The 18,973-nt window shown below is 38.7% G+C and overlaps 2 protein-coding genes across 8 annotated transcripts; both read right to left on the bottom strand.

Moving 5' to 3' along the window:
* Positions 1–284: 284 nt before the first annotated feature.
* On the bottom strand, positions 285–9,540 carry tfcp2 (transcription factor CP2). Of its 2 annotated transcripts, none has more exons than XM_079477935.1 (18): positions 9,473–9,540; positions 9,248–9,377; positions 8,694–8,900; positions 7,744–7,895; positions 7,313–7,389; positions 5,896–6,001; positions 5,698–5,804; positions 5,272–5,424; positions 5,025–5,135; positions 4,763–4,851; positions 4,602–4,650; positions 3,361–3,402; positions 3,002–3,095; positions 2,644–2,734; positions 2,463–2,563; positions 1,919–2,061; positions 1,534–1,585; positions 285–1,438 (listed from the first exon to the last, which is right to left on the bottom strand). In XM_079477935.1, the coding sequence occupies exons 3-18, from the start codon at positions 8,813–8,815 to the stop codon at positions 1,401–1,403; spliced, it is 1,527 nt and encodes a 508-aa protein (XP_079334061.1). In that variant the 5' UTR covers positions 8,816–8,900; positions 9,248–9,377; positions 9,473–9,540; the 3' UTR covers positions 285–1,400. The 2 variants fall into 2 exon arrangements, with proteins under 2 accessions (XP_079334061.1, XP_079334060.1); XM_079477934.1 differs by having other exon boundaries at positions 9,248–9,404; positions 9,473–9,538.
* A 429-nt stretch (positions 9,541–9,969) lies between these two features.
* Positions 9,970–18,132, bottom strand: pou6f1 (POU class 6 homeobox 1). 6 transcript variants are annotated; one of them, XM_079477830.1, is made up of 12 exons: positions 17,749–18,122; positions 16,072–16,188; positions 15,751–15,795; positions 14,707–14,881; positions 14,436–14,545; positions 14,095–14,320; positions 13,813–14,003; positions 13,568–13,696; positions 12,898–13,116; positions 12,681–12,816; positions 12,218–12,386; positions 9,970–11,795 (listed from the first exon to the last, which is right to left on the bottom strand). In XM_079477830.1, exons 2-12 carry the CDS (start codon positions 16,123–16,125, stop codon positions 11,450–11,452), a joined length of 1,800 nt encoding a protein of 599 aa, XP_079333956.1. In that variant the 5' UTR covers positions 16,126–16,188; positions 17,749–18,122; the 3' UTR covers positions 9,970–11,449. The 6 variants fall into 6 exon arrangements, with proteins under 6 accessions (XP_079333956.1, XP_079333958.1, XP_079333957.1 ...); XM_079477832.1 differs by having other exon boundaries at positions 12,681–12,768; XM_079477831.1 differs by lacking the exon at positions 15,751–15,795 and having other exon boundaries at positions 17,749–18,132.
* Between the last annotated feature and the right edge of the window lie 841 nt (positions 18,133–18,973).

Here is an 18,973-nt window from a genome sequence, read left to right as displayed (position 1 = left end):
GAAGAAACCTTCATTTCCACATCCAGTTGGCATTTCTATATGCGAAACAAAAACTGTAATAAAATATGTTTGTTATGCAAGATTGGACATAAATTACATCACAAATTGAAGTCTTATATTAACAATAAAATAATATATTAAATAGAGTTATATAAAAATATGAATGGGCCTACAAATGGGTTTCCTACAATTACAGACTTATAAAATGCTGCAAAATGAGCATCACTAACGCCCATAAATTGCTTTAAATTAGTTTGTGTAACGAAATAACACACCAAAAGATGTCGCTTTCCGAGCAAGTCATTTTAATCATTGCAACGACAAGGTGAAGGGTCACAACAGACAATACCGGCTCACATCTTTACCATCTTGGTCTGGTTTGCATCTAGCACTAACCACAGCTATCTCTTCTCACGCAGTGCAACGTCTCTCTCCCCTTTACCTCATCTTTAGGATTAGTACATCAGTGGTCATGTCCAACAGGAAACAAACAAAACATGATTTCTCTTTTTTATACCATAAAATAATGCTCTTGGTAATTCTGTCATCGATAAAAACTATTCGAATCAACGCAACGATGAAAAACTAGTTGGGGGAGTTCAGTACAGTACAAAACACACACATAATGCCCGCTGCTGCCAGCTTTATCTCCTGCTTGTGACGTAATGTGGATCTGTGGCAGCGTCTGAAGAACCAAGACTATAACGTCATATCATGAATCAACAGTCATGAAGAGCTTCCTGCTGTGAAAACGCCCAAAGTCACCAAAAAACACACTCGATGCCCCCAACAATATTATGTTGAGGTTATTAAACAGTTTCTTTATAAACAGGGTGACAGCATTTGAGAAAGGTGCTGCCCAACATAGCGTTTAACAACAAGACCTTGAACTGAAAATGACACTGGTTATTCCGAATAGATGAGCTGCATGGCCGCTCTTGGGAACTCCCTAGTTTGTGACATAATCTTTGTGTTGTTTAAAAAGAGCGTGCTCATTGAGGCATGTGAACAGCGCATCACATGTGACTAACACAGAAGCTAAAATATTGAGGAATGATATCCAGACCGATAACACCTAGTAATACTGTATTTCATACCAGCTAAATTACTCTTTTTAAGGCAGTACCGCCTTAGCACGTTATAAACATAAGACAAATGTTTAGCTTTTAAAAAGCAAAAAAGAAAAGTGAAGCAAATAACGCAAACCGTAATTTTATGATTTTTGGGGGGAGTGGGTTGAAAAAAAGTCAGATGTTTGTTTCCTTTCTCAAAATCACCTCCACTACTATTCCAAGCAAAGCGAGCTTCAGCGCAGTCCAGGAAATGTGGAGTGTCAGGGCTGTGGGTTGAATCTTCGGATAACATAGGGGCCTGTTCACTCCCCCAAATATCCTTTGTTTTCACTTTAAAATGATGTGATAGCCATCATTTGTTTCAGCTGAAAATTCAATAAAAAGAGACCGAGTTATGCAACATAGGGTACTAAATATAAAAAACATATGGGATAGTACTCTTCAAAAAGCTTGCTCATACCTTTCATTGTATCCAGGACAAAACACATCTCATCTTGAAAGTTCTGAATCATCTATATGAGCAAAAACATAAACGTTAGGTCACATAAAGCAACATATGCAAGCAATATAGTGCAAGAGTCTCTGTTATACTAAGTTACCTTAGGTTGACTTTATAATACTTACAACATAATAAACAAAGACACAAAGTGCTTCACAACTATAACTATATTGTGTCATTACAACTGGGAAGCTGTAATGACCATGATATCAGCATCCACTACCAGAACCATCTGTATAGAGAACTGGTTACTGCTACTAGACATTTTTTTGTTGGATCAAACTGTTTTAAGACAGCTACACAAATAAAACAAACAGATCTGTCAAAATAGCACAAACACGCTCACCTCATCACTGACTAGCACATGGATACCAGTGGGTCCCTGCTTGAAGATCTGAATGATCTGGCGTGGAGAAATGCTGAAGAGCTGAGCCAACTTCTCAGTCAGCTCCACGGCTGTTAACTCTTCCAAATAGATGGCGTGATACACTTAACAAGAGGGCAAAGCGAAAACAAAACATTTATAGATATACTGTTAAAACGCGGGACAACAGATTATAGAGTAGAAAAAATAATTGAAATAATTAAGTTATCAAGGATCATAAACACTTTCAGGAAATGTAGACCGCTTGACAATATGATATCAAAATTGACTCTGTTTACTTTCTTACAAATGTCCCTCTTTTTATTGTACTATATTTTTTATAAAAAGGGTTTACTTTTATAATCTTTCATCAACCCTCCTGCACATCCAAAACTATTTTTCTTTTTGTCAGACCATGTGGTGCTATAAACTCAACAATCAAATCCTGATGGATACGATTCCTGTGGATTCCTCTTGTTTTGCTGTGTTCAATGTATAGCACTCAGTTTAAGGTTCAAACACTCACCAAAGAAGGTGCTGCTGCTTCCGTCTCCGTTCTCATGTTTCTGTTCACGAGTCTGCTGGGATTCCTGGCACACGTAAATAGTGAGTCTGGGACGGACCACCCTATACAGGCAAATACACATACATAGTTATTATGACCTAAAATAACACATTTGAACACACACATATACAGGGACCCTTACCGTCCTTTCAGTGCATTAAAAAGCCGAATGCCATCAGCGGGTCCACATATCTGAATGACGTCCTCTCGGGTTAGTTTGAGAAGGTCGGCCCCTGAAACCACCCAAAGAACCATCGATATGCTCACATTACTGTATCTCCTGGAATGTTATTTCATGCTACACAAACTATACATTTAAGAGGCATATTACAGTTAACGGGCCTATGTCTAATGAACACAAGACATTGCTTTTAGATAAAAGGGTATGTGGCATCTTGATGAGATTGATGTAAAGACTGAGGTGGCACTGTATGATTGCTGGATGACAGAAGCTTTATGGGATGTGATGAACACTTATGCGAGGCTGATCGTCCCTTTACCCGAGAAGTTTGTGAAGAGACGGCAGAATGGTGAAAAGCGGTTTCTATGGAGCCATTGCTGTGCTTCCTGTGGCGTTGCCGTGGGCAACAGATTCTGTTTGTTCAGGGGCAAAGAGAAAGGACAAAATAGGCCTTAGCACACTGACCATAAACCAATTAAGATTTGTCTCTTTCCACACAGACACACCCCTTAAACTGTTTGACCTAATCTGAACCCACTTCAAAACATCACACAACCTTGACTTTCCCTTTAAGTTTGGTACCTTTTATTACGACTTTACGACTTTCATACCAACCAAGGGTCGCTCTTGGTGAAAACACATTTCAACATAATCATATGAGCAAATAAATGCATGTACCTGGTTGCTTTCACTGTCTCTTCTAAGTAGATGGAACGACAACTGTAAGGCAGAACGTCTCTCAGTTTTAAAATCTCAGATTTACCAAAATCTCAAAAAACCTTCAGTGGTATTGACATAATGAGGAAGCATGTGTCAATAAGGGGGCTTATACGAGCAAAAACCTATTCAAATAACAATAATCTTTTAAACAAATGTAAAATTATTCATTTAAAGATTAAAGAAATCCTTATAGACAAAATTGCTGAAAATTAACCAATTGATTTATTTAGATATATGACCTATTAAAGGTTTGTAGCAATGTATTTAACATCTATATTTGTAAAATGTAAAGATTTTCCCCATATACACTTCCATTCAAATTTCTCACAATCATAAACAGGTTTTAAACTACACGCTTACCATTAAAAGACTGAAATTACTTGTTAGATGAAATTCTTTGTTGCCACAAAAAATAAAACTCAAACATTAAAATGAATGTAGTAAAAATACAAGAAACGTAATTATTCAATTAATAATATATAATTTGTTTTAGTTGCACATTTCCCATACTTGAATGTGTTATTTTAAATGTTTTCACGATGCCATCGCTCTTTTACAATGTAGAAATAGTAATAGTAAGTATGTGCGTCCAAACTCTAGACTGGTACTGTGTATATACACACACTAAAAGTAAAAACTACATAATAAAGGGAAATATGTTTCTATAACGAATGGACATTCAACAAGTTAAAATCTCAAATAACAGTATCTCACAACTGCTGTGATATAAATGGAAAGGAAAGACTTTTCTCATATTATGCATGTTGTTCATGGACGCGAAGACAGTATGAATGATGCCTCACACACACACACACACAGCTTAAGTCAAATGTATTAAAACATTTGTAATAAATTGCTTAAAATTTTTTAAATAGAAGCACCGACTTTTGTACACCACTGTAAATCAAACTTAATCCAAATTAAGTTAAGAAACTAAATTTCACTCATTTGCAGCAGACATCAAATATATGTTATTTGAATAGGAGAATATGAAATGTATAAGCCACACACAAAGACATGGGAAAGAATATTGCTGATTTGAGATCAGATTCAATGTATATATGTTGTTATGGTAAGATTGGTAATGATGCTAATTATAATTAAAAAAACGATTATAAAACAATGAAATTAAATGTTCTTTATTCTTTAAACGTGAGAAATATTTCAAAGAAACAAAATGGGGTGGGGAGAACACTTACATCTACTAATTGTGCAACAGGCTCTGGCTGGTGATTGGGTGAACCATTTCTAAAAGGGCGGGGCAAAAGAATAGCAAAATATTACAAGTCATATTTGTGATTAATTCAAGAGCATTTGTTGCAATTTCTCTGCTTGTAAATACTGCCAAAAAAGACCCTACCCTTCAGTCACAGGAAAGCTGTTGTGGGAACTGTTGAAACCTGGTGATGGGGAATTGTTGACGTATGTAGCCTCAGGCCATGGAGAGCACTTTATAAACACATATCAAGTATGATCACATATCAAAATCTGGTGAAAGATAACATCACAGAAACGCACAATAATCTTAAAGATTTATCGATGACTTATGACAAGTTCAGTGCTTGATTTCATATAGATCCACATTTCAAAGCCAACGTTTGAAACCCTAGGCACTAACTCACCTCAGTGAGAATGGTCGTCTCATACGAAGGCTGGTATTTCTCCTTTTCCTGTGGTGCCCGTTTCTCCATTTTTTCTCGGTCTGTCTTTTGTTTTCTGTCTGCTCCTTTAGGCTAAAACGCAACCCAAGCATGACCATCATAGTTCCAAAGGTTTTTTTTTTCAGACAAGTGATGTACTGGCGAAACATGGCTTGCATTAACATGGAATACAGACATCATGAGCGTATCAGTGGAGATCCAGGCCCACCTTAAAGACTTTGAATTGGCAACTGGCGGAGTGGAGGTGCTCGGTGTATTCTCCAGCTTCGTTCTCCTTAAAAGTGTCGATTTGAATACGGAACGGGACTCCCTTCTCTCCTCCATGCTTGCGCATAGTGAACTCTGTGCTGATACAGTGAACCTGAAACAAGCATCAAAATGATGACAACAGTTGGGTATAGGACAGTACTTCAGGTCAGGGTGGGCTTCAGGGTGGTATTGAAGTATACACTTCGGAAATACTGTAAAGTGCATGTTTGATAATGTATTGTGGACTTATGTAGTATAATATATTACTTGTTAGTTTAAAAACAGCACAACAACAGAGATACAGATTAAACCTTATCTTGAGATCTCCCAAGTGCGATTTAGTACAAGACAAGGATCAGTGCCTGGGAAAGTTGGTTTATGATACCTGAATAAACACAGAGGTCCTCTTTGAGGGGTCCCAAAGGAATTCCACTGTGTTCAGTTGTGTAGGGTTTGCCCTGGGATCAACCACTCCCACCGACATCGGGATATCTGAAGAGAATTTCCAACCAAGATTGTTATTATTCTGAAAAACATTTCTGCTTCGTCAACTTTTCCATCAACAGGAGGTTACCGTATTAACCTAAATCAAGAATTCGGTCTCCGGGTCTGTTCCAGCGCCAGCCCTCCAGCTGCTGATGTTCCGTGTACTGCAGACGGCGGTCATGAAACACGACACGGATGATGCTCTGCAGGCATTGACCACAGAAAAACAAACAGGACTCATCAAGTCCTCTTCACGTATAATACAATGACAGGCAGGTTAACCAAACGTGGCTTAAGAGGAACATTTAAAATATTTTAAAAAGCTAAAGTGATTCAGACTTAATGCTAAAATAATCCTGTGTGGGAAGCATGATTTAAAGGCCCCCTAATGTAGCCCTTTCACAAAAGGTAATATAAATCTTGCGAGCCCACAGAAGGTGTCATCTCAAAATAGACCACAGATTTTTTATTATACTGTGCATGTCCATTTTTGCCTGTGAGGAAAAACAGGCTGTTTTCGTGTGTCTCTTTAAATGCAAATGAGCTGCTGATCTCCACCCCTTTTCCAGCAGAAAGCGCAGGTGCTTCCAGTTACAACAAAACTGAAGAGAATGGTCATTAAGCAAATGAGAAACACGGTCTCATCTTTAAAAAACCAAAAACATTGTTTTGTATAAGTGAGAGTACATAATACAAACACGTCCTTTGTTTAAAAGCTGAGCACGCTGTTTTCTGAGTGAATGCACAAACGCATTACGAAACGTCTTTAAATTCGGGACATTGCTCTTATAAGTCAAATTTAACATGATAAACGCATCATATATACAAAAACATGATCTGTATGAGTGAATGCACAAACGCATCATATCTACAAAAACATCCGCATGCTCACGCGTCATGTCTTTACAACGTGCAGATTGTTTTTATAAGTGACAATACACGGGACAAACGCGTCATATGTTTAAAAACTGAAAACATGACCCATTTTGAATCCAGTATTTTACTAACATTCGTTTGTGAAACATCCCGGTGTGACTTCACCTGATGTCTTCTGCGTATTCCCTTGAGAAATAAAACTAATCCGTAGAGTCTTCAGAGGCTCGATGTCGGGATTAAATGAAGAATTATGTGCAGTCTTGCATCCATAAACAAAACACCTTGTTTGTTTACAAAACATTCTTGTAGCTCACTGTAAGTAGTCCAGTGTGAAAACAATGGCGGACAGTGTACAACTCGATGAGGGCGGAGACAGCAGTCCATCAGCAGTCATGGGCAGGGCTCAACCAATGTGTGACGTCAGATAACTGAGAGAATCCCAAAGCTCATTCAAGAGGACAGTTGAGGTTTACTGGGTATTTAAAAAAATAAGTGGGGGTATTTTATCATTCTATGGTTGTTCCGTACACACACTCCTGACACACAGATGTTTTCAAACAGCATTTAAAAGTGAATTTTCTGGATTAGGGGGCCTTTAAAAGGGATAAACGTGACGAAAAACTAAAACAAAGCCTCACCTTCACCATTTTGCCATTGATCTCAGGAAGTTCTCCGATTTTCCGATTGTCCAGCATTCGAATCTCATAAGACTGTCCTGCAGCCCAAAATGTTTTTCACTTGTTATGCTTCAGTCAAACAAAAGCTTCCAATGCTTTGACTATTACGGCGTGTGCTTATACACACGTTCCAAATGTTGCTTTCAAAATGAGATCTATTTCCAAGTGAAACAATATATATTTAATGAGGAACAACAGAAGGCAGGGCCAGATTTAAAAAAATAAATATTATTTGAATAAAAACACATTTTCTTTAATAATGCGTATTAGGCTATGAACACAAAAAAAGCATAAACCAGATCTAGGCTGAGCTTAGCAACATAATGGATGAGGCTGCCACACTTTATAACCCAACTGAAGTTGAGAACATCCTTAAGTTCGTGTGAACAGACCTTGATTGAGGTAGGTGAGCGTCTCATCGTGCAGTTTAACAGCAGGAGATGTGGCAGCACAAAGTACATACTGAAAGGGAAGGATCTTATTGTCTGTTTCTGGAGGTAAATTAGACTCCTCCTGCTTGAAGATGGGTAGAGCCAGCACATCACTGAAAAACAAAAGGGAGAAAAAGCAAATAAATACATGGATCTGACCTTTGGGACTGGATTTCTGTTTTACTTTATGAATCTACGCATGCATATTTTGGATAAGAAGGCTTAGTGTGAGATAACATGCAACAATGAAAGGGCCACATACACATTACAGATAAGCTTTGGGGTTCACAGAGTACATTTCAAACACTACTCAAACATCTAACAACTCATCACACAGATGGCAGGAACATGTGGTTTATAACAGGCAGCTATTTCGTTACCTGGAGACCAACTACAGGTGCATAGTGAATTGTGAATCTGTCTGCCTATCAACATGAGAATTTTTTTCTTTAAATATTAAAACCAAATATAAAAGCATTTTACAAACAAGCAGAAAATTCGATGTCACATTTACAGACACGTGCCAGTATGTATGTATGTATGTATGTATGTATAAGAACACCCAAATCTGAGATTACATCACATTATAGCATATTCAGATGATGACCCAGGCACACACAGATCTACTTTTCAAAATAGTAAAACAATCATGCAATAAAATGTAAGATACAGTGGAAGGTCAGACTGACCTAAACAGACTTGTGTGCCAAAACAGACTCGTGATGTACTTGTGTGGTCCAGTCAGACCACACAAGTACATCAAATATAAACATTTAAAGCATCGATCATGCAAACAATGTAGTTTAAATTCAACAGCCAGCATTTAGGAAGTTCCTCTAGCTTCAGGAACGTCTAATAATTTGACATCACTTGAAAATACAAAACCACGATAAATCCCTAGCCAGACTAACCTCATGCTGTAAGCACCAGCTCCAAGCTCTTGCCCGATTCCTGACAGACTGGCATCGAAATCCTGGACCAGACCGGACTCGATCACCTCGTCGGCTAAAGGTAGTTTCAGAGCCCAGGCCATGGCTTCTCACCCCTTATTCAAGTGAACTGAAGAAAAACGAATTCACAGTGTCCCTTTGGGTTTATGAGTGATCACAGACACCTGTCTAAAGAGAAAATATATGATTATTATTTTTTGCACAACATGATGATAAGGTGTTCTATATAATACACGTTTCTATCTTATTTGTCAATAGTTATTAACTTTAATTAGATTAAGTAAAACAAACACAAATAGAAACAGATATGCAAAATACTGCATTATAAATGCCCAAATTGGCTTTACATCTAGAAAGTGTATAGACACAACATTATAATTTATACACCGATCTACATAAGTAAAACAGCTAGGAAACTTGAATAGTCTTAAAGAACACCGTTATTGGTTGACATAGACATATAAATAAACGAGCTTTATTATTAAACTGTATTAAAAAAAAAGAGTAGAAATTACCCCTGACAGCAGTCCGAATGAGAATGTGGTAAAGCTCATCGTTTCACGCCATTTTTACGTCGTCCTCCTTATGGCAAACAACTTCGTTTTGGTTTTAAAAAGACAGGATGGTTTCTGGTACGCCCCGCGGCTGAAATGTGTCAATGCAGCAACAATTCTGTTGAAAATGACTAAGATGAAGATGCGGTGAAAAACGAGTAAATTAAATATTGAGCGTTATATTACATGTTTGTTTATCTCTTCTACTATGTAGATATCCGCAGCGGTGTTCCTCGCTAACAACTTGAGCGTTCAGCGCTCTAACTCACTAGCGACCCCTATCGCCCTGGCGCGGGGCTCGGTTACCATGGCAACCACAGTTCTTTATCCAAGACGTTTCTAGCTCGCAGCAAAGAATCGTTTGTTTATTTTTAGATATCTATTCAATTATGTGCCTTCTTTTATTTAATTAACTTGCGGAAATTACACGTGTTTCTTTGCATTTGGACCTTTTTTGAATGTTTGCAACAGTCTTCAATGGACAAATTTGATCTTATAACAATTTATGTAAATCACGAATAAGGTACGTAATAAATAACTTTGTACTGAACTAGTTAAAACTCTCAGAGAAGTTGAGAATTAATAATCTCTGTTATAGCAAAATGTCCATTTTTTATTGTTTGTGTAGATGCTTACCACAATAGTGTCCCTTCAAATTGTAAAGAAAAACATTGTGTTTGTTTAGTGTTAATTTATTAAAATAACAAGTTAATACCAAACATTACAATTGATACAAAATAAATATGGTTAACGGAGTATGAATTTAATCTGTAAATACAATTGTTAGGCATCGTTTTGTTCATGTTCAGCATATTACATCCATGTTTATAGCCTTAAGTTTGATTTCACCATCCCTTTCTCACTTCTACCGTAAATTTCTGGTATTATACCAATTACAAATCCATTAGATAAATACTAAAGGTCCATAAGAACAATATAGCTTTATGTTTAAACATAAAAACGTGGTAAAACACGCTGGACTGTTTTCCATCGCAAATTCTGAAAATGTTGATATAAACTGCATATTGCTGCACAATTGCTAATGTCACAATCTTTCAAAGTTCTATTGTAAATGAGAGTACAATTGCATTTACAACAATTCGCATTATTTGTTAATATTCTTTAACACTTGTCATGTTATAAAACTCTTTGATCAATAATACATTTCAATACTCAATGTTTTTAAGTGCCTCATATAGGTATTCATGTCATTTTCTCTTGAATAGCGCCACTTAATATTGAATTTAGTTTTAAACTAGACTCCTTATTTCAAAAACAAAATAACAGCATCCATAAAACCCATCAGACATTTACAATATCAGTAACCGTAATCTTCAATACATTTTACACTTTCTATTTAAATCAATAGACAGACATACCACAATGAAAATCACACAAAGATGAAAATTAATAGATGACAATGACAGTCCAAACTTAATACATATTTAACCACATAGTAATAGCGGGTCATGCTGTCTGATTCAGAGTACTATGTTTGTCCAGTATGACGTTCAACCGAACCACATCTTAAATATGTAAGTACTGCACTGATCTTAAAGGAATTGAATAAAAGATCAAAATACAGCCTCGGATGGAAATTTCTGGAGGTTAAAAATGACAAAATACCAGTAGTTTGTCTCCTGTGAATGTACAACCACATTTGTGTACAGCAAAACTACATGAACACATGAAATGGAAAATTCTGTCAAATTATTCATTAACCTTGTGTCCTACATATTTAGTCAAAACCCAGAGCTGCGATTGTTACAGCGAAAGCAATTGACTGCTGTCAAGAATAACGTAAGTTAAGATTCTGCAAAATATTAAAAGTAAAAATATGTTTCACTCGTTCATGTATGAATGAATACTTACCATCAATGACAAGTAAAACAGCAACATTAGCATTTTGCAGCTTCATCAATATCTTAAATAGTCATTTTAGCATCAAAAAATTGTGGTGGCACACCAAAAAGTCACTCTGCATGCAGCACAACAAAAAGAAAAAAGAACAACAAAAATAATATTTGATATTATTCCAACACACAGGAGCCGTCGGTTCTTCTCAAAATCAGTCAATTCAGTCATTTTGTAATGAGCACCAAAAATTCCAACCAGTTATTGTACACCAAACCTTCAGAAAGTTTGTTCAGTTGCTCCATCATCCTAGTGGGCCTGAAACGCATTGATCTTGCTTGTATTTTTAAGAGTCTGCCGCCGGTTACAAAACCAGACACGGACCACCTCTCGATCGTAATTCAGCTCTTTGGCGATCTCTGTGATTTCCTGCCCGGTTGGAAGGGAGTTTTTGTCAAAGTACGTGTTGAGGACCTCGATGGCCTGCGGAGTGAAACTGGTTCTCCGTTTACGTTTCTTGGATGGTTCGCCGCCCACAAACTCCATCAGGTTCTGCTGACCCTTCTGATTCCAAAGCTCAGCTTCAGCCAGCCAGCGCTCCAGGACGGGTTTCAGTTTCTGGGCACTTTTTGGAGTGATGTCAAGCTTCTCAAACCTTCAGACAAGGGGAAAGAAAGTCATTGAAAGTGAACGCGAAGATGTTTATGTGAGACAGCACAGGACTGTTTAGTTGGTTTTAATAAAGAACTAAATTGAATTTAAGTCCTGTAGGCAGTCAAAGTCTCCTATGTTGTTATTTATGTTTTTTATTTAAAAATGTTAACACTTCTTTTAAAAATGAGCTTGAAAATGTAAAATGTCTCTGTCATAGAAAATGTTTACACAAGACAACATTTATAAACAAAAGACGTCATCAGACAGAGTGGGAGGGAAACAGTGGGGAGTAGAGCCAAGTCAAATTCTGCGGATGGGAAGCTAAATAAAACTTGGAGGGAGTGAAATGGAAAAATCAATCCCATGCAGACCTAAATGAGACAAAAGACCTGAAAAAAATACAGAGATGGATATAATAACCACCTGCAGATGGCTGACTGACTGTAGGCCGGTCCCTCCGTAGCAGTTAGAGCCTGACCCACTTGAGTCTGTGTCAGACCCAGAGAGAGCCGTCGAATCTTAAAATTTTTGGCAAACTCACGGATCTCCTCCAGATTAATGCCCTCTTCTTCATTTACACCAGACTGCGGTTCTAATTGAAAGAAAAATTAATTTAAGGCTACAAACAACAAAATCAGTAACAAATGACAACGAAAGGTCAGCAAATGAGGACAATTTTCATAGTTGTGGTGACCTTCCTTTAAGACTTACCAAAGACTATAAATGGAATGCTGTAAACATTGCAAATTGATCCAATGTCCCTTTTATCCAAGGCAATTCAAGGTATACTTGTATCATTGCGTGTGTCTGTTGGGAATCTAACCCATGACATTGGGCTGTTAAAGCATTGCTCTACCAATTGAACAACAAGAACAAATACACATACTGCTGACAAGTTGGCCCACGGTTGGCATGTCCACACAGGCGATGGCACCAGGAGAGGAGAGAGCCGTGACTGCTTTTCCCGCTGTGGGCTGAGGAGCAATGATCACTTTAGACTGAGTAACTTTCCCAACAGGACCCTAAAGAACCAATCACAGCAAATATTACAGAAACTAGAACTATCCTATGGTGTTGTGCCACAACGAGCGACGCTGCAATACCTGTGTGGTGGTCTTGGTGAGTGTCAGGGGCACGGTGGCTTTGGGGAGGACAGACGCAGGGGATGGGGCAGTGACTGTTGGGCCGTTCCCTAAAGTAGCTATGATCTGACCCTGGGGGTTGAGGAACAGCTGTGGGGATACAGTTTGGAGCTGCAGACCTTGAGCCTGACCTCCGGCCAGTGAAGCATGATTAATCAACAGAGGTAGCGTTCCGATCACCTACAGACGGGTATGAAACTAATGAGTCTCATATGTGACCAGTCATACACCCTAAATTCATGTGTGAATGGATAAAATCTCACTTTATACAATATTCAAGCAATAAATAAAGGGACAGTTTACCCAAGAATAAAAATCTTGGTTAACTGTCCTTTTCACAACCTTTTTAATGCATCTTTATGTAATTGTAAAAATACACAATATTTTGCCCCCTGACGTTTATGTAAAATTAGCATCATATAAACAAGCAACAATAGGGGAGATTTGCATTTTTTGCGTCTTTTATGGCACGCATAAGTTCGTTATGGAGATGGAAAGTTCATCTTTTCAGAGTGCCGGTACGCGGGTCATTTAGACGCGACTAGAGTTTTAGACACGAAATGTGAAATGGCTGTAAAAGCATGCGAGTGTCATTACGTATGTAGTTGAAAGATGATGCTGCGGTACTGACTTGGCCCTGTGCGTTGGTAATAATCTGACTTGTGATTCCTGCCATATTAGACATGGCATTGGTGATGATGGGAGTCGTAGTAAGTGAACTGATGAACTGAGGCTGCGCGCCCAGAGACGCAGCGCTTATCTGAAAACAACCAACATAAATAAAAATGAATTACCAATTACATTGCGTGCACATAAATAAGTTTAATATGTTCTAAAACTTGCCAATTTCTACTCCAAAAGCTGTTTTCTACTCACAATAGCTGGATTGATGGACAGGCCTGCCGCCTGAAGTGCTGCAACCGAGATGCTGGGTTCTGACACTTTATGCACAGCAGATGCAGCAGTGCTCGATACTGTATGCGATGGCTGCATGGCCGCCTGCACTGACTGCAAAGCAGAGACCTGAGGCTGCAACACAGCCTGCGCAGGGTTCAACACGGTCGCAGCTTGATGGAGAAACACAAAGGTGGTATGAACCACTAATTGTAGAAACACCAGTCAGGCTATACAAGTTTAAATGAAATGCATGCATCATACCTTGCAGCCCAGTGAACGGGAGCTTCAGTAGTCCTCCAGCAGGGCTGGCAGCAGTAAGGCCAGGGAGGGTGGCCACGGTAGCGGTCGGTAAGGTGAACACTGCCAGACCACCCTGACCCCCCACAGATCCAGCCATGCTCAGCGGAATGAGCAGCGGCTGACCAAGAGAACTCTGTTGTGCTAGCATGCCAGTCATCAGAGAGGCCAAACTATCCTGGGTCAGAATCTGACGGCACATACGGTTCATTCATGTGTAACCTTTGTATATTAAACTAGATAAAGTAAGAAGGTGAACTGTACCTAACTGATACACATTTTAAGACATTAAAACCCGAGTTCACCTGTGGGCAGGCCTGAACAGTGATGGGCACATTGGCCTGTGGCTGGGATACACTGATGGAGACTTTGGGGGTCACAGTCTGGGCTGCAGGTGCCGACACGTCCACAGTTACTGCAACAATAAGAATATTTATTTAATGTCAACCTCATAAACTGTTGTCTTTTGCCGTGATTCTTAATCTAAAAATCTCTTTGATGATTGCAGGTTGCTATGATACCGAACTGACGCTGCTATTTTTATAATTCATTTTATTAGTCTTCTGATTCTCTCACAAGCTGTGGTTGTGTTTTCTGGACTTTCCAATGGAGTCTCCTCAACTGCTTCCAGGTTCTGAGGGCACCCTTCCTCGCCCCCTGGCTCCACCTTCCTATCACCCCCCGAAGACAAGACCGTATCCACCTCCACCTCCAACACACGGATGGTCTCCTGACCTGACATGACGATGACCTGGAGGGTATAACAGTGTGTCAGGGTCTGTTGTGTGGGGTAATGGGGAACAGCGTGGAGATGAACATGGGCCATGATCTGTTATGGATGAGTTTACACAAGTCTGTGTGTATTCTGATCTCTCGTAGTATTTTAGCATTGATGAAGTTTAGCAAGCGAAAGCTCATGAAAAGTGATAGGGCTACGTAATAAATCTAATATTCATAATGTATGTAAAATGTACTGTGAATATTTCAATGAATTTAATGCACTTATTTATTTTAAAATTAAGTTTTCTGAAGAAAGTATTAGACTAGTTATGTTCTTCCCACCCTTTTGTTCAAACTAAAATGGGCTTCGTGTCTATAAGACATGTTGGGTTCAAACATTTTAGAGTTTTTTGTGACATCATTCTAAAATGTTCATGGAAGCCGCCACATGACATGTGTATACAAGGTTTTTACTGTATTTTTCCTATAAAACTATATTTAAATCAGTGGCAGCCTTTTTGGTTTATTTGAAAATAACCTCCCTGCAACGTCCTGAGGACGTTATTTTAAGGTGGCCAAAAAATGGTCCTGAAACATGAATAAATAATAACAATAACCAATTATATGCGAATGACAGATGCAGTTTGAAAAAAGCAGCACAGAACGTTCCCTTACAGGTCCATCTGAATTCTGCTGTGTACTGTATATAGCACAAGACTCCTGAAGTATTTGCTCAACCTGAATAGATTGCAAAGGCCTTCTTTCGTTAATGTTTCTAACTTGGATTTCAGTTGAGATCAGAGAAACATCACAGGAGAAAAGGACAGAGAGAGGCACAGGCAGAGATTAAGGCTCGCCACAGAGAGCATTGGGCCTACAGATGCAGGAGAGGGTGCGTACCTGGTCGTCTTGTGCCGGGAATTTCAAAGTGCAGGAACCTAAAATCTGAGAAAATACTTCTGCTGTCAGACAGTGAATGGCTAAAGAGAACAGAGATGCCAAGCACACATTAGGACACAAAGAATCAACCAAACAAAGACACACAGGTGACATGAGATCAGCCAACAAACAAGAGCCACTAGCTTTAGCAATGCTTTCAACAAACAGGGGGAATGAGGCTCACTTAGAGGTGTGATGGCTGGACATGATGTGATGAAACAGTCACGTGTAATCTTTATGTAAGAAAGAGATTATACATCCGTGTGTATTCGTTAATATTACCTGTTCATTGACAGTAAGAGGAGCATTGTTTGCTGGGAGATCCTCGGTGTCCATGGTGATGTCTTTGTTCCACAATGATCAATGATTCTGCATTGTGATACAGCGCCACAGTATCACCTGAAAGAAACACGCAGGTCATCCGAAAGAGTCTTAGAACCTAAACGGTTCATTCACCGAATGGAAAGCAGAGTATCAAATTGGCAAGCTCGGGGTCACTGTTGCACCTTACCGACACCAGACGCGATTGGCACGATGCGATACGACAGAAAAAAACAGAGGCTCATTAGAACCCATTATAATTTTCTCCACATTGGATGCGGATGCAGCGACACATGGCTTGTTTTAATGGGTTTGTCGCGTTGCCCTGCACCGCATCCAGTGTGGACAGAATTATAATGTGTCCAATAAGTCTCTGTTGTTCACCGTCGTGTCACATCGTGCTGGTGTAGGCACGGTGTTAAATCTTATTATATAGCCATTAAAATGTAAAAATATTATATAAAATTTTGATGTATAAAATTAAATGTGACGTTTTCTTCAATAAACAGAAATGTGTTATTTAAAAAAATTATATATTGAAACAATACTTTGTCAAATCAAACAAATTTGGGGAAACTTTTTAGTTGAAAATCTGTTGCATTACATGGCAATGGAAACAAATATTTGTTTTGTTGCTTTTCCAAAGTTCCTCAAGACGTATAAAATACATCTTAATATCATTTTAGATTCTGTTTGCTGATCAACTTCTGGGGCTTCATTTCAAACCGTATAGATTTTCCCATTGTCAATGGTTGGAGAACAAATGTGTGTCAATTACATACAGCGGACACTTATTATTGCATTTGAAAGCAATCTCTGAAGGACAAATAATGTTGAAATATATGTTTATTCACTTACATAAGAAGCATATACAAAAATAGAGAATTAAAATATATGTTAACACTGTTCATCGAAACTGTGAATTCACTATAACACGACTCAGACACCATAACTGATTGACTAATTGATTACATATGACGTAGACAACTATATGACGTTGTTTACACACCTGTCAACTCAAAACTCAGACCCTGGTCGTTCATGGTCATGAATCCAGTTCTTATCATTCCGTCACATCACCCTGATTCCATAATTCAGCCCCCATTTTCAAAATTGTGTAAATACAAATTAAGATGCATTGCTTCATACGAGCCTAAAACAATAGGGCATTATGCAAGCCTAACGCAGGGATACGTATGTTAGGACATTTCCACATCAGGCCTTTATGGGCCGCGACCCTTTTACAAACGAGCCGTGTCGCTTTCGTGACTCGAGCATAAGTTCTCGCACGTGTTCTGGTCACAAAATGTCATTGGGGACAAGCGGTTCTGAAGCACGGCTACAAATGCTCGATCTGGTCAAATTTACTTCCGCAGGTTCAACGCCATCCAAATCTTCAATGCGTGAATAAAACTCTCCCCACGGGACACATAGTTCATCTGCTGATCTCACTCGTCGCACGCAATATGCCATGCCTCGGGACGGTATTTGATGTATTTCCTTTCTCTTTATCATAAATATATAAATTATGCTAATTAAGACCATTGCATATTAACCAAAAACTCATTCCGATTTCTCCCAGTTCGTCCTGCGTGCATGCACAAACACGCTCAAACTGTGATCATATTTACGACTTACCCGGTGAAAGGTGGGCTGTTTTCTTGGTTTCTTCTCCTTCGGCGAGCTTTGCCACAGTTTGTTTTAAACATGCATAATTAAAAATTCATCTCACAGCTTGCAGGCGCGCGATACGGATGCACACAAAAGAGCTATTTGCATTGATAAGGAGGCTCGGGAGAGCGCTGCTGCTCTTTTCCTACACGTTTAATGACGTATTTTTGTTAACTGTTGTGCCAGTGAGGTATGTGCACCTTATTACCTAAAGAGAACCGGTATCTACGGAAATGTACCCCAAAATTAACACAAATTTGCTCTTTTGCACTACGTCATGAACATAATTTATGCAGGCCGAGTCTCGCGTTGAAAAAATGGCGCTGGCTCGACAGAACACAAGCGATGGCCGACTTAAAGAGACAGTAACGTGTGCACTGCAGTTGTTCACCAGTCACACTGTCATGTTATTATAGTGTAAACTGTGGCAAAATAATATTAATAGTTGTATTGTAGTTGACATGCATTGATCAGACGTTATTCTAGGCGAAGCATGCTTTGTGTGTGTAATATATAATCTAAAATAAAAATAAAATTCATATATAAACAAAAATCCTGTCGTGTCGATTGCTTTTTTTAAAGGACACTACTAGGTACATGTAGACCACTTCATGCATATAAATTGCTATGTTGTCCCTCAGCAATGTTAGAGGCATCGAGTCTCGTATTTGATTTATAAGACATCTTTTTTGTAATAAACAGCTTTTATGAAAGAGATCAGCACACACTCTCCATCTTTCCTGTCTGTTGCCAAGCCAGCTGGCAAACACCTCCATTTGCATGCATTAGTAGCATATTGCCATGGAGCTCAGGAGGAACTGGGGTGCCTGAATACAGACGAATCTGTAATTAGGCTCACGTCCAGTACAGAGCCCTACCATTAGAGAACCGTTTTTATTTAACATTTAGATTGGAAATGCACGAACTGTGTGGGAATACAGGCACGTAAAAGTTGTGTTGATTTACTTTCTTTGACAGAGCTAAACTGAAAAGCATCCGACCTGCAAACTGTGATTTTAACAACTTTGCGTAACAAATCAATTGGCTTGGTGGGTCTGTTTATACAATGCTGCTTAAGTTTTTCAAGAGTGCAGACTAAGATTTAGGAGGATATAAAGGATTTATATTAAAAATAAATACTATTTAATGTATTTAACAACTATGCAATACTAATAATTGTAACAGATTTGAG

The sequence above is a fragment of the Barbatula barbatula genome (assembly GCF_947034865.1).
Source record: "Barbatula barbatula genome assembly, chromosome: 17".
NCBI classification, from domain to species: Eukaryota; Metazoa; Chordata; class Actinopteri; order Cypriniformes; family Nemacheilidae; genus Barbatula; species Barbatula barbatula.
This window is presented reverse-complemented; position numbering and strand designations above follow the sequence as displayed.

Excerpts from the sequence above, each read along its gene's own strand:
- tfcp2 (XM_079477935.1), bottom strand. The coding sequence starts at position 8,815 with ATGGCCTGGGCTCTGAAACTACCTTTAGCCGACGAGGTGATCGAGTCC. Across the intron at positions 4,852-5,024 it reads AGACGACCATTCTCACTGAG|TGCTCTCCATGGCCTGAGGC; the intron begins GTGAGTTAGTGC and ends GTGTTTATAAAG. Across the intron at positions 3,096-3,360 it reads GAGACAGTGAAAGCAACCAG|AATCTGTTGCCCACGGCAAC; the intron begins GTACATGCATTT and ends CTGAACAAACAG.
- pou6f1 (XM_079477828.1), bottom strand. The coding sequence starts at position 15,903 with ATGTCACCTGTGTGTCTTTGTTTGGTTGATTCTTTGTGTCCTAATGTG. Across the intron at positions 14,321-14,435 it reads CTGTTCAGGCCTGCCCACAG|ATTCTGACCCAGGATAGTTT; the intron begins GTGAACTCGGGT and ends ATGTGCCGTCAG. Across the intron at positions 13,697-13,812 it reads TGTCCATCAATCCAGCTATT|ATAAGCGCTGCGTCTCTGGG; the intron begins GTGAGTAGAAAA and ends GGTTGTTTTCAG.